Raw genomic sequence first — 14,862 nt, 5'->3', positions numbered from 1 at the left:
AAAAGGACACATATTCTTATTGTAAACCTTCTCCACACGCTAGTTAAATTTAAGAAAAGCACCTCCACCTCAAAAGGGACAATGTAGGAAAAACATATGGAATATAGTGATGTGCCCCAAATGTGTCTAATGCCAGGTTTTTTGAGAAATGGGTAGGTGGACAGGGAAAAAAAAGAAAGAAAGAAGTAGTTCCACAACTGAGAACCCCCCCTGAAAAGCATGTCACGCTACCAAGCCACTTGCAGTTTTGAGGGGCAGGGCAGGAAGGCGAGGGAGGAAAACACCAATAGCTAAGAAGGGAGAGAGTGAATACAATGGATTATCCATTTTTTTCAGGTGTGGTCTGCCTAAAATTGGTTCCATTTCTCCTGTGCAGATAGAGGTGGAGAAGGCATGCCATGTAAGACAACAATAAAAAATACAAAAATCGGGCAAGCAGTTCCAATGGGAAAGAATAGGAGATGGCATACTGCAACAAAACAGGAGTAATTGGAAGTGTTTAGCAGAAAAATATAATAACAGAGTATGAGATAAAGATACACAAAATAATGAGTGCACCTCGTCTAGCAATGTGAGGACACATACAGATATTTCTGGTATAAGCTTTCAGTTATAACCTGAATGGTATCTACAAAAAAATGTTTTAAAAAGCACAAGGAAGAACTAATCCATGCAACTCATTGCCAGGCTAAAGCCAAGATTGGAAAAAAAAAAAAAAAAAAGAAAGACTGGAAACAGCTCTTAGTGCCCTCCTCTTACCAGCAGTTTTAATTCTGGAAGGGGCATGGAGCCCCTGGACTGTCAGGCCGTAAGGAAGCTGCCCCTCCTGCCAGCTCCAGCGCTGGCGGCTGCAGGGTTGCCTGCACCAGGCTCCCACACACCTGCCTGCAGCACTGCAGACCACCAGCCCCCTCAGTCTGGAAGCATCTATTAGCCTCACAGCTTCTACAAGGGCAAAATTGGGTGAGCTTAAGCAGCTACACCTTCAATACATCAGAAATGACTAAGGAGGACTAGAGATGAATCCTATTCAGCATCATTGCAAGGCAGAGCTGAAATATAAGCCTTTGTTTCTAACTCCTGCTATCTGAGGAGCTCAAAGCACTTCACAATTATTTACCTTAGACTTTGTGAAAAGGCTTGTATGCTATTATCCCTAATTTTACCAGCTGGAAAACAGTCAGGGAGACAGAGCGAGCCGTACCCAGTGACATGCAGCAAGTCAGCAGCACGATAGGACCCGATGCCTGCAGCCCTCCACTGTTGTGCAGCATCAGAAACCAGGTACTCTGGTTTGCTGGTGCAATTCCCCAGGCAGTGCCCATAGGAACTGCCAGAGGTAAATACGTTTATCCCTCCTCATCCCTCTCCCATTAACAGACAAACACTCCCTTTCCATCCATAGCAGGAACAGAAAGGAAAAGCAGAGCAGCATAGGTCGAGATTTTTTTCAAGGCTACTAGAGTGATTTAGGCATGTAAAGGAGGACAGTCAGAACAAAATACCCTGTGTCTAGCTGCAAAGGACCACCTACAAAAAGGTTTTGGGGTTTTTTCTTTTTCATTTTTAGGTGGATTTTTTAACATCAGCTAAAGGGGAATTTGAAAGTGAAGGACATTTTACTCCTCTGGGGAGCTAATTACTGCAACAAGCACAGCCGTAACAGGCAAAGATGAATGTAACTCACAAAGTAGGAATTTCAACACAACCAATCCTAGAACTCACTTTGGTTAACTGACAGCTTGGCCAAATAAAACATACATATGCTTCACAGAGGTAGCAAAGCTGCCAAGATGGCCTCAGAGAGATTAGGACATCTGAGCTCAGGATCTCCAAATTCCACCTTCATACAGCAGAGCAGAGCAATACAGACAAACTCCTGCAACCTCTCTAAAGAAATAAGAAATATATGAAATACAAAAAACATGCCAGAAAAAAGAATTTGGGGATGTGCAATAGGTCCTCGCTGTTCTCACTTGGTGGAGATCCCCAGTGTTATGCCATTATTACTGACATCACCACTGTATACCATTTTATACCTTTCCTTAAACACCCTCCCTCCAAACTGCTGCTTAACAGTGGTTTCTACTGCACAGCAGCCAAGAGGTTCATCATGGGATCCTAGGACAATTCAGGATGGAAGGGACCTCGAGGGGTCCGTAGCTCAACTATAGGGTCAAGCAGGGTCAGCTATAAGGTCAGATCAGGCTGCTCAGAGCTTGATCCTGTTGGGTCTTGAAATCCTCCAGAGATGAGCCCTGTGCAACCTCTCGGGGCAGTATGAACCACTTGTTTTGATTTTTGCCTGTTGTTGCTCATCTGCAAAAAGCCTGGCCTCCCCAGGACACAATCTGCTTGCTCATCTACAGTGATAAACACTTTCCCCTGTCTCTCAGGAGAAAAAGATGACAAAAAAGAAGAGAAAGAAGAGCCCCCAAAGACTTCTATCAAAACCAGTAGATCCTTGTCTGCAAGATTGCCATCTCTCTCTTTGACACCTCCCTCAAGCAAAGCCACCTTCAGCCCAGTTGACGATTGGAATACACTAGCGTCCACCGAGGTCCACACGCCCTATGTGAGCAGAAGTGACTGCTCCCGCCCTGAGTCCCCCCAGGTTCCAAGGAGCAGACGGTGCTCTCCCAAACATGTCAAACCTGCAACATGCCTTTCTCCCTCTGCTCTGCGTGCAGACAGATCACGTATGGCAGTACTTGACGAAGAAGGAGGGAAGCTGCTGGGAACAAGCAGCAGCAGCTGGTGCGGGCTAATAAAAGTTCATTTTTTTTTTCTTTTTTGCCTAGTATATGCCCTATAGCTCTCCACAGAGAGATTCTGGAGATTTTTTCATTGCAAGTTCAACAAAAAGACCTGCTTTCTTCTCTTGAACGCTCGTCTGAGACACATTCAGCTCCTTCCCTTCCTGAGCTAAGTGTGGCCTGCATAAATCTTTTTTCCACCTCCCGTGCCACCAAAGCCTCTCAGCTATCCTTCCTGTCCCAGCCATGGGCTTGCAGCTGGCCACACAGTTACATGCCACAGCTCAAGGGCACAGAAGACCCCTATAAGACACGATCCTAAAGGCACGGTCACAGTAGCCATGCACTGAGAGGTCTGCAGAGAGCTGCAAGTGACTCAGGCAGCTCAGCACTTGGAGATGAGACTCCACCGAGCACAGCCGCAGCCAGCACTGACCTCAGACAGAGAGGCAGCTGGCTCATCTCACCAGCGCCATTGCCCACCATCACTCCCAAGCCTGGCATGATGCTAACACTTTGCCACAATGGGGCTGTCAGCCAAAAAACCCACACCTAGCCCCCAGGAGCTGCTGCAGCCAGGCAGAACCCAGGGGAACAGGGCAGAGATCAAGGCACCAGCCTACCCGGGCAGGGTGAGACCAGTGAGAAATAGCAAAGAGCAGAAGTGTGGCTGGGATGAGAGGGTAGACAGGGGAGCCACTGAATAACACCTAGCTAGTGCAAATCCTCTCTGCTCCTATTTTACCTACGCCTGGCAGGAAGGAGACATCGGTGACTATCTCTGCAGGCACTTCCAGCTCCACAGCAGCTCCTGCCCGCCACCGAGACAGCTGTGCCTGAATGCTGCTTGTTTCTCAAGTCTGCACTGAAATTCCTCCTTCCCCCTCTGTGGTACTGTGGAGGTTGTGGTCTCTCCCCCATCCCAACCCCTTTCATTTTTTTGCTTTAACTTGTTTAGGATTGATGCTGTTCGGCTGCTTCCCCCAAAATAAAGAGTACAAGAGCTGCCACCTCCTCAAGGGCTTTGAAACCCTTTCTCCCACTCTGTCACTACCTGTTTAAGAAAAACCTCAAAGCTTGATTTCTTCCCTCAAATCACTTACTCTGAAAAAGAGCTCAATGTTTTTGGGAGCACAGATAAAAAACCACCAAGATAAAAGTCTGAAGCTTCTGAAGAGGTTAGACCTGGGCCTCTTCGCTGTTATCTAAGTAAGGGTACAGGCACACAAACGACTCGTTGCAGAGATATAGTGGAGTACAAATTTGAAGTGACTCACACACTCTGAAATAACTGCCATATACTCACCTCAACCCCACAGCAAAACACAAGTTTATTTACCCATCAACATAAGATGAGAAGCACAAATCAGCATCTCAGTTTGCACAGCACCCCGGCAGTTTCACCACCTAAATTATTGCATATAAACCTCCTCTTCTGCCCATATTTCAAGAGTTATTAAGACAAGGGATAATTCTAATGACAATCTGGAAAATACTGCTGTCCTGCCAGTGGTAATGCCATGTTACTGGGATGCTTCTTTCCTTCACCTGCAAATTCCTTGCCATCCTTAACTTCTGCAAAAAGCAAAGGAGCAGCCCATGTACTTCTCACAGCCAGCAACAAGCAGGCCAGGACCCTGACACAATCGCCAGTCAGGTGTGCATGGTCCCCAGATTCTGCTTTTAATTGATCCGGTTTTGTAACTCCCCTCTTCAATATGCCCAAGTGCCTTCCCAATTTAATCACGAAGCCAAAATTTCCATCAGTCGCTTAGGAGCCCCATAGGGGAAGCTTCCAAAAGCAGCCAAGTCTTCGGCCACTACCGGAAGAATTCACTTCACTCAACACTAGCTGCATAACCCAAGTCTAACATCCAGGCTCTCTTTAGTCAATTTAGAAAAGGATACGCTTAATTTAAACAAAGGGGGGTTGCTATCCAGATTTGTTCCTTTCTGTCCTCTGACCGCAGATACTGCCTCAAAATCTACTCTAGGCAACACGCCTGGTGTTGGATGAGTGGGAGGCCAGTTGTGTGATCATGCAAAAACCTTCCCCCCCCACCACCCTGGGTAAAAGAGCATGAACTTGCCTCAGCAATTTTGCATCAGCCTCAGGGAACTGAACTCTGAAGGCAAACAATGGAGTTGCAGACTTTGTATGTGGGCTAATTCTTTCTCATAAATCAATCACAAGGCCATGGTTCCACAACATCAACAGCTGCACCCATATTTTTTTGCTGCCTCCCTCAGCACCTGCAACTCAGTCTGAGATGTCCTAAAATCTTCCTGCTATCACATCTCGCAGCCCAGGTATAACTCCTCCTTCTCACTGATGTAGCTCAGGAGGAGATGAGAAGAGAGGTAGCAAGATACAAAAAGACACACTTATTTTTGAAGCAACTGAAGACTGGTGAAAAACATTAAGCCTTGACACACATTTGCCCATGGCAGAAGGCCCCTGAACCACATTACTGGCCTCATTCCTAGCTTCAGTGAGATTACTGCTTGCGCTGCATGCCTAAATTCAGATCAGTGAATACAAGAGTCCCCACAAAGTGCCTGGGGAGCACTTCTTACTCCAGGCCATCAGAGACATCAGGTCCACAGAGTGGTATTAGATCCTGGCCAAGATCCCAGTGAATGAAAAAGAACCATAAATGGAGATACCAAAAATGGGAAAGGGACAACCATCCATGCTTACTGTTCCCGAGGTGGGTAGAAGTGTACTTTCAAGCCTGACCAGCATGTCTTTGAAGCTGACAAGACTATTTTTTAGGAGTTACAGAGCCTTGGATACATAGCCCTCAATGCTGCTCAGATGGCAGGAGCAAAGACACATCCCAGCTGCTCTGCTGCAAGCTGAGATGTCTCGGTACAGACAGCAGCCCCACGTGCTGCTGCACCAGTGTCCCATCCAGCTCCTCCAAAACTCCCAGCTCCCCCATCACAGGGCTGTATCGCCTGGGTGAAAAGGGGAGAAACTCTTCCTTTAGCTCTCACCTCAAACCACAAAGCACAACAACTCCAAGCTCCCAGAGCACAAGTCTAAAATCAACAGTGCTCCAAACCCATCCATTTCACACATAAACGGAGAGAATAGAGATGCTAACAAACCTGTCTCCCTCCAGGCTTTGCTGCTGCCAAAAAAGAGCCACGCAATCTAATGAGTCAATTAAAAATTCATAACTGGATGAAAGAAAAAAAAAAAGTTTGGTTCTGTTTCTGAGAAAATGAGAACAATAATTCTCATTTAGCTCTCATGTACCTCTTCTTGCATACTGTCTGCAACAACAAAGCTGGCCTGAAAACCCACAACCTGTAGCTGAGAGCTAAAATGACAGAGGAAAAAAAGGGCACACGCTCTGCCCAGCCCTGCAGAGAGGAGCCTGTTTCCTGAGCAGGACTACAGGGTCCAACAGTGCTGAAGTCAGCACTCCTTCACATGAACGGGAGCCAAAGGGGAAGCTCTCTGTAGGTCATCACAGAGGGCACTCTGGAAAATTCAGTTTCAGAGCTTGGTTAAACCACAGAGGATATCTATGCAGATACACACATTCAAAACACAAGTGACCCTAACTCACTTTTGAACTGAATTTTCGGAAATGAATTAAGCTTAACCAAAGCAGGGCCACATATTCTGAGCATGAGCATCCATGAAGGGGCATAATGCGATTTAACTAATCCACTAAAAGTTAACTTTAGGTCAATTTTCTTGAGCATCCCCGACACACATAAGCCCTGAAGCCAATGTCCTCAAAGTACTATTCATGGGTGTCTGCAGAGTCCCAAATCTGACATGCTTTGTACCTGTGGCAAGAGTAGGACAGAGCAAAAGCATACCAACACAGCAAGGCCGGGGCTGGCCACTGAAGCAGCTGCAGAGCTACAGTTAAAACCAGGAGGGCACTGGCTCCCCAGCCCCTAGGCAGAGCAGCGGGGGAGCTTCCCACTGCCCAGCCATCAGACACTCTGGCTGCACTCACCCGCATCCCCGTCCCGCACCGCACGCCATGCCAGCAGCTAACGCAGGTACTCTCACTTGCTCTAACAGCGCTCCTGTAAGGAACAACACCAGCTCAGGGGCTGGTTTCCACGAGGTGCAGCTCCCTGGCAGAGGAATCCAGTTGCAAACCCTGACTGCCACAATCCCACCCTGCCCCAAGTACTTTTTTTTTTTTTTTAACCAGGTGTTGGTTTTCTATGGGTTTCACTCCCTGAGGTGACTTTACAGTGGCAGCGCTGACTCAGACTTGTTTAAACTAAAGGGAAAACCGCAAACCTGGACACCTGAAGCAAATCACGGAACTACCAAAAAAAAAAAAAAGAGTATTCAGGAGTTTACCTTCTGACTGCTTGTAAACATCAGATTGGAAAGCAGGCACCTAAACTAAGTGCGTGCCTGTACCCATGCTGTGGGTCTTCACCTGAGAGAGCAGCTGGGCTGGCACTTCCAAATGGAAGGAGCCAAGGTGCACGCAGGCAGAAGGCAAGGAGCACAATCCAAAGGACGGCTATTGTGATTCAAATTCACACCTCGGCTCCTTTCACAACATGTTTCCTGTGTCAACACAGCCTGAACCAGCAATACCCTGACCAGCTAGCACGTCTGGAAAATGCCAAAGTGATTTCCAAACCTGAGACCTGCAGGCTCACAAATGTCTCCTAAGGAAAGCAAGCCTGCTGACTGTGGGCTTAAATTTGCTAGAGGGGTGTCTGCTGCAGAGGAGCTCTTTTAGGACTCCTTCAGCCAAAGAGTTTGATGGAAGCAATTTGAACACTTTTAGCCGAGTTAGAGACTTCAAATCCAAGCCCATTTTGAGATACAGAAAACAAGCTGAAGCTTGAAAAGGTCAAATCAACTAGTCAGAGAGGTGCTGTGGAAGTACTCCAGATTTTAAAGAACCTGGTTTCGATTTTTCTAACACAGACAAAAAAAAAACCCCAAACCAACCCCCTCACATTCATCTAAAGACAGCTCAATTTGGTGTGCTGGTTTCAGGATGCATTCAGCACTGCCCTCTATTAAAAGCCTGAAGATGACCATCCCTCCAATTCCCTCTACGTGCTGCTCGTTATCGCTCCTCTCTTCCCTGCTCCACTATTTCACCACCTTTGGCACACAGCTCTTTCCTCTGTAGCTCGTGCCATCTGGAGTAGCCTCCCTACCCATCTCTCTCTGTGTAAATCAGTTCCACATCCCTCTTGCTTTCAGCCACGGCTTCACACATTCCTCTCCCTAGTGATGCTGCCTGGTGTCTCTTCTTTACAAGGGCCTTATTACTAAAGAAATCTTACTATCTCCTACATCTCTATACCATGGTTTCCTGCAATTCACACCACCATGCCGCCTGCTCTCTGCTCCTGTTCTCCCTCACTGGTGTTTTTTCTGACAGCTTATGTGGATTACATCGCACATGGGCGGCTCATAGGTTTCTGCCGCACACGGGCTGGAAGATGCCCCGTTGCCCCAGCCACAACATCAGCAGGACAGCTTACCCACAAGGTTCATCTTGGCGCTGTAACTCCCAAAGTACCTCTCGTCGGTGTTGGGTGTGTGGCACTCGTACTCCCCGGCGTCCCGGTCCTGCAGCTCAGTGATGTGCAGCAGGACAGCGTCCCCCTGCACCCGCTCCACGTAGATCCCCCGGCTGTGCACGCGCTGGGTGTAGATGGCGTAGGGGAAGGAGGGGTCGATGGTGCTGACGATCTGCACCTCCCGCTCAGGGGCCGAAGGCAGGTAGATGGACCACTGGAAGTTCTGCTCCGCCGGGCCCTGGTAGCCGCTCACCTTGCACCACAGCGTGATGTGGGACCCCTCCGTGCGGTAGAGGGGCCCTTCCTGCACCGCCACTTGCCGCTGGGCCAAGGCCATGCCTGCAGGAGAAGAGGAGTCCAGCGTTACTTCTCGGCAGGCAGCCGCCGTGCCTCCCCCCAGATGTACCCATCCTACCCCTTCAGTGGCTGTGCTCGGCAAGGCAAGCCCTCACATCCCATTTTAAAGCTGGCACATTGGGCTCTGGCACAGCACCCCTGCCCCGCCACATTGCGGCTTTCTTGCCGACTTAAAGGAAGGGTTTTTTTTAAATGTCCCATGAAAAAAGCAGCGTTGAGATAACATAAAACCCTTCTTTGGTAGCGATAAGAATCCAGGCACAAAAAGGTACTGCCCCACACGGCAACAAACCAGAAACTCAAGCTGACAGGGCTTTGTTTTCAGCACTACTCTGATTTTCCAGCCCCATCACCCTGTGATCCCAGGGCTGGAGGGCACTAGGTGGCACGTGGCCGCTCTGCAGCACCCCGGTGCCACTGGTGGGGCTCCCCAGTTCAGCAGCGACTCCCTGCTTTCCTGGCCCAGCCCAACCGAGACCGCCTTCCACCAGGAGAGACACCCATGTGCAAGCCAGCAGGCTACACTCCCTCTCCTTGGGTTTCCAGGCCACCCAAAAGCAACAGCACAAGCACTCGTCCTCCATCAGCAAACTCGCCGCAGGCTTTGGCAGGTACCAAATCCCATTGCTTTTCCCCCCAAACCCTTCTCCAGTCCCTCTGTTATGCCTGTAAAAGCATACAGAGAAGTACCACGTTTCCAGCACTGCCTTTCCAAGTCTATTTGAAAGGAGTATATTTAGCACATAACAAAAACAATTAAAGTTAATGGAGGGAGCGGGCATATAACACTAAGACTTACCGCCCCTGGCTGCTGGAAATCGAGACCCAGCACTGTGCATTGTACACACGCAAACTCTCGCGGCACAGAACAAAGACAATCCCGCAGCACGGCGACGGCGATCTGCTGTATTTTTACACAGATTATGGATGGCTGGCCCTTGGGCTCATGGCACATTACCAGCACAGCCCTCCAGGGGCCAGATAAATTACAGCAATCTATCTTGTTTGTTGCTACATCAAAGACTCGAGGTCTGGAGACCACGGTGGGTGTTCATCGGTTATTGAGTTACCAGCAGCATGCGCACATGGCGAGGCCAATCACCCTGACTTCTGCGACTGCTTGCTTGCCATCATAAAACAGCAATAAGATGATTTAAAGGGGGTCCTGCATAATCACATTTGCAAATTTCATCCTCTGTGTGTGCGTGCACATTGGGGTGTCCCCCCCTCAATTTTCAACAACAACGTTCAAGTCCGTAGAAGAATTTAACCTTTCAAAAACTGGCAGCTTGCAGGTGGAAGAGGTAGCCTGGCATCTGGGGATTACTGACTCAATCCGGCCCTCTGGACATGGATGTCCAGATACGAAGTTTTTCTCCACAGCCAGCCTGGACCAGAGCCAGAAGAGATGGTTCTTACCAGCTTAAAACAAATTGTGAAAAATAGGTTCAGCACATCCATCGGGCCACACAGCTGAACAGATGGAGTGCAATTCAAACTATTAACTTGGGCTCAGCTCGCTGCTGCTCCAAATTATGTTTCTTTCTACTCTTTATGAAATAATGTGATTTAAGGGGAGGATGGGGAAAGCTAGCACGTTCGAAATGAACAGGGAGAGGAACAACAGAGGCAAACACTCCCCCACTGTTTGCTGTACCAATCTCTTCATCCTGGGGAAAGATACCGCTAGAGACAACTAACACATCTAAGGTGTAGACAGCCTCTTCTCTCACCCTGTAAAGGCCAAAGGACAAAACTAATACTACAGCCTTTGAAGTGAACTGTTTTTAAAGCAGCAGGAAGGGTAAGATCTTTATTGCACACCTAAAGACAGCTCATAATAGAATTTTTTTATGCACATGTAGCCTTGCTACAGCATACAGACACCCTGCATGCAACGACAATTAAAATTGCGCCACGAGGCAAACACAAAGCAGTAAGAATTAAAAGTTGCACACAGAACACTCATTCAGGTATTTCTCAGCTAAGCGTACAACCTTGTTTTGTAGACTTTTAATGCAGTGCTGGTTGTTTGTTTTGTTTTGTTTTTTACAGAGGAATTCTATGAGGAGCTTTCCAACTATCCAGTTGAAAAACATTATTTTATCAGAGACACATATAGGCCCTTCCAAAGCTCGCGGGCAATATCACAACCTTGGGGACTCACAATGCAAATCTCTGCACCCTGATGCACGAAGTCTTTTGGTAGATGTCAAAAATCCACCACCCTCATGGCCAGCACTAATGTGGGCTTCCTTCTTCCCTTGCCAGTGGTTTCTGGGACCTTGCCTGTAACCCTACAACCTGGAGTCATGCTCCAGATTTGGGAGAGATCCACTTTCTACATTCCTCCTCTCCTATCTCCTCTTGCGCTGGACTGCTGCACCTTCCTGATCCAGCCAAAAGCGAGACAGGTCTGAGCTGAAGAGCTCCTTGCTTCCCCTTCTGGCTGCAAGAGCCCAAGCAGCTGAGGGACAGAAGAAGCCGGTGCAGAAAAAGCCCTGCCCAGCTCCAGCATGGAAGGAAGACAACACAGCAGGGGTTTTGCTATAACTTGCAGCACGTTGCAGTTCAGCCTCCCAGAGGTGAGACACAAAGGCTCAGCAGTTGGTAGAACGGGGTGGATCTCCAGAGAGGCAGGGAGCAGCACGTCCACAGTGCTCTTCCCCCTGCCTGGCCAGATGGGCACGAATGCTTTTCAACACTTAAAAAAACCCCAAAACAACCCCACACAGCAGAAGCAAAAATACTTCTCCAATGAATCATTTTAAACTGAGAAAAGGAAGGAGAAAAACAATCAGAGACAGACATCTACCACTACACATTTTCTCCTCAAACAGTTAACTTTGTGCACAGCGAAGGGTGTTTGGCAGTTTTCAAGCTCTGGGAATTGCTGTATCCACGAACATGCAGTATCAAGAAAAGAACTGCATTTCTTAGCGAGCAAGCATTCTGATTAACAAAAATAACGTGCCTGAGATCCCATTTTAAACTCTTATCTTTCCCTCTTGAAGTGAGAGAAGAGCTCACTGGAGGAGGAGTTGTGTGCTCCACACCTCCCCTAGGACGCCCAGGAGACAGTTACCGTGGCATTTGGCTGGTACTTCACTGGCACAGCTGGCTTTTAATTGCAAATCCAATATAATTTACTGACAATGCAAGGGCTGATATGGAGGAGGTAGCGAGCCAAGAGCTACTTTAAAATTAATAAGAAATTATAGGTTTGTGCATCTGTTTTTTTCCAAAAGGCAGCAAATCCTCTGTGATAAGGAGGAAGCATTCCCTGATCCTTATCCCCTACAGATGAGGGCTATTGTTGCTGGCCTTTTGAGTTAAGAGCAAGCCAAACAACAGCCAGGCAGCTCTCAACACTTCCGCTGGCTTACCCATCTCCCAGGCCCCATTTGGGAGATGGGAGGTGTGTGGGGGAAAGAGGAAGAGGCAGCAGCAAGAAGGGATGGTGCAGCCAGGCAATTAGACTCAAGGTCACGCAGCAAGGGGACTGCATGGGACCCAGGCACCAGCAATGCCCGGTGCCTGCACCTCCCCTACGCCAGCCTGCCCAGCAGGCTCCAGGGCCACGGCCAACGTCATGCGAAGCAGCTCTGAAAGGCAAGGGAGAAATGCAATGCCAGAGTGGCCCGGCCATTCACATCTTCCTTGTTGTATCATCACAGCCAGGACTTCAATCCCTCTCTGTTCAATCTACAGGTAAGAAAGGAGCATCAAGCATCCCTGCCAGCCAGGCATCTCACGCAGAAGTGCTGTAGCTCAGCTTCCGAATAAGCTTTGTCTTTGCAAAATCTCCACCCTCAGAGCAACATCAGCTGACTAGGGCAAGATCTGACCGTTCCACAGGGACACACGCAGAGCTCAGATTTTCCAGGCACAACCAGTCATTTCAGGTGCCTGCTTTGAAATACTTTGAAGATGTCTTATTTCAGAAAGTGCCAAACACTTATTCTTTGGGAAGGAGGTGGACCTTCAGGTCCCTTTCAGAAGAACAAGCGTGCAAAATTGTATCCGAGAACATTGATTCAAGGCGTATCACAAGCGACAGGTGAGTGTAATGAAAGAAAGGATGGCTGTGCACACAGAAACTCTGCCATAGCATTGACAGAACCAACAGAATAAATAAAATAAAATAAATAAAAATTAGGGACAGAATGACCAGGAACCTCTTGCACAAAGACTCTCCTCATCTCTGGGAGTGTGGGTTATGCTTGCACCACACCCAAAGCCACCACAGCAAGTTACATCAAGGTATCTTAGATATCAATAATCACTGCCAGTAGACCTTTAATTGAAAAGAGAAACTTGAGCTCCTAGGAGTATTATCATGGGCCTCTAATCATTAGAGAGCAAGTAAAAAAAAGTCCTTATATTTTCTATATCTTCTAGAAGTGGACAGTACTGAACACCAAATGGATTATGTAGCTTGAGGGGATGTTTCTACCCCTGCAGCTTTACAGCAGTTGTCCTTCCCTTAGAAGCTCTAAAGCAACATTTGTCAATAACTGATAATGCTAATCCTAAATTTCCTTTAAAAATTACATTGTGCCTTTGACTACAATTATTAGACAGAAAACATTTCCAAAGAGATCCCTATCCCTCTTCCTCCTCTCCCCATCCCTTGCACAAATTCACATTGCACGTTTGGGTTTTTTTGTTGTTGCTATTCAATTTATAAGTGCTCCTCAAAAGGTGTCAGAGAAGAGCAACAACAATAAATACTAGGGAATGGCTTCTACGTAAGAAATAACAGAGCAGGCAAGGACTCTGGCCTAGAAAAAAGGCGGCTTTAAGAGGATCTAGTAAAGGTCTATACAAGCATGCATGCCGTGAAGAAGATGGTCAAGAATTGACCATTTACCATCTCTTCCAGTTTAAAAACCAAGGGCTGTCAGCCGAAACTGGTCAGATCCAGTTTTATAACAAGGAAGGCAGATCTTGCAGCTGCACATAGCAGACCTATGGACATCCTTGCCGAGGGCTGCTGTAGATATGGAAAGTTTAGGTGGGCTGAAATGTGGGTAGGATGAGGACTTGAGAGAGTACTACTAAATAGGTAGATCACATCAGGTTTGGGAGGCTCTCAAACCAAGCTACAATTGCATAGCTGACTACCTACAGCTTTTTGAGACGTGATACTCAGCAAGGTGGAGGACCCTTAGTCTGAACTGGTACAGCTGTCTTCATGCCCCTTCACAACCTGTGTCATTGCGGGCTATACTCTTCAGCCATATGGGTCACATCTGGTCTGCAGGCTATGCATTGGCTATACTACAACAGAAGCTAAAAAAGGCACCATTTCAGCTTTTTCTCTAGAAGCGTGGCTATCTCGGCTCTGAACATGGCCAGCTGAACTGGTTCCCCCAAACCACCCTCAGAGCTGAAGTGGGAGCCTGTGCCCGTGTGCGGTGAGGGGAAGGAGAGCGTGCATAAATTCTATTTGGCTATGACAAATTAGCATCTGCAGCAGACCACAGGACCTGGCAGAAAGTCCCCAGCAATGAAGACAATTCAGACACAAGTGCTAAAGACCAGTTATGCTAAAGCGCCTACTTCCTAGATTAAGAGATGCTCTGGGCACGCACAACCCAAGAACAGGTGCAAGCACCAAGTGCATCAGAGGCTGTGGCAACTGCTGCCTTCCCACAGGTCTGGGGCTCGCTCAGGCGAGAGCGGCACAGGAGCCCAGGCTTGCCACCCGGCTGGTCCTTGCTCTTCAACGCATGGCATGGGGCAGTTTGAGGCGAGGCGAGTGCCAGCAGACTCTTTCCTCCGGCTGCGCTTGGCATCTTCAGCCCCAGCTCAACGCCACAGGAGGTGGCAGGCATGCCGGCACCCTGGTCCAACCACGGGGCGAGGAAAGGAGCAGTGCCCAAAACAAGGAAAGAGCGTTTTCATCCAGTCCAAGGGCACTGTTACTTTATTAGCAGCATTGTCAATTCGTTGCTTGCCCCTGCCTCCCATACACTCATAGCCCGCCACCAACAGGGAATGCAGCACCCTGAACCGATGCCACAGCCTGCAGCTCCGGGCAGCAGGCCACAGGGAACAGCAGGGCAGGCAGCAGCAGCAGCCTTTGAGCTGCAGCAGTTTGTGCATTACCCACCTTCACAAAGTAACAGGGCACACATGGTTAATTGTAGCTCAGCAAGCGGGGCTCCCCTGCAACTTGCTTCTCCTCAGTGCTTCCATTCCTCTATCC

The 14,862-nt window shown here is 48.3% G+C and overlaps 1 protein-coding gene across 2 annotated transcripts in view; it reads right to left on the bottom strand.

Annotated features, from left to right (window-relative positions):
* IGSF3 (immunoglobulin superfamily member 3) overlaps positions 1 to 14,862 on the bottom strand; it is a 100,855-nt gene that overhangs the window by 63,510 nt on the left and 22,483 nt on the right. For both annotated transcript variants that reach the window (XM_075768904.1, XM_075768914.1), the window contains exon 2: positions 8,253 to 8,630. In XM_075768904.1, the coding sequence (XP_075625019.1) occupies positions 8,253 to 8,630 (378 nt within the window). The remainder of the gene's footprint in view (positions 1 to 8,252; positions 8,631 to 14,862) is intronic.

Source organism: Balearica regulorum, chromosome 1 (assembly GCF_011004875.1).
Source record: "Balearica regulorum gibbericeps isolate bBalReg1 chromosome 1, bBalReg1.pri, whole genome shotgun sequence".
Taxonomy (NCBI): domain Eukaryota; kingdom Metazoa; phylum Chordata; class Aves; order Gruiformes; family Gruidae; genus Balearica; species Balearica regulorum.
This window is presented reverse-complemented; position numbering and strand designations above follow the sequence as displayed.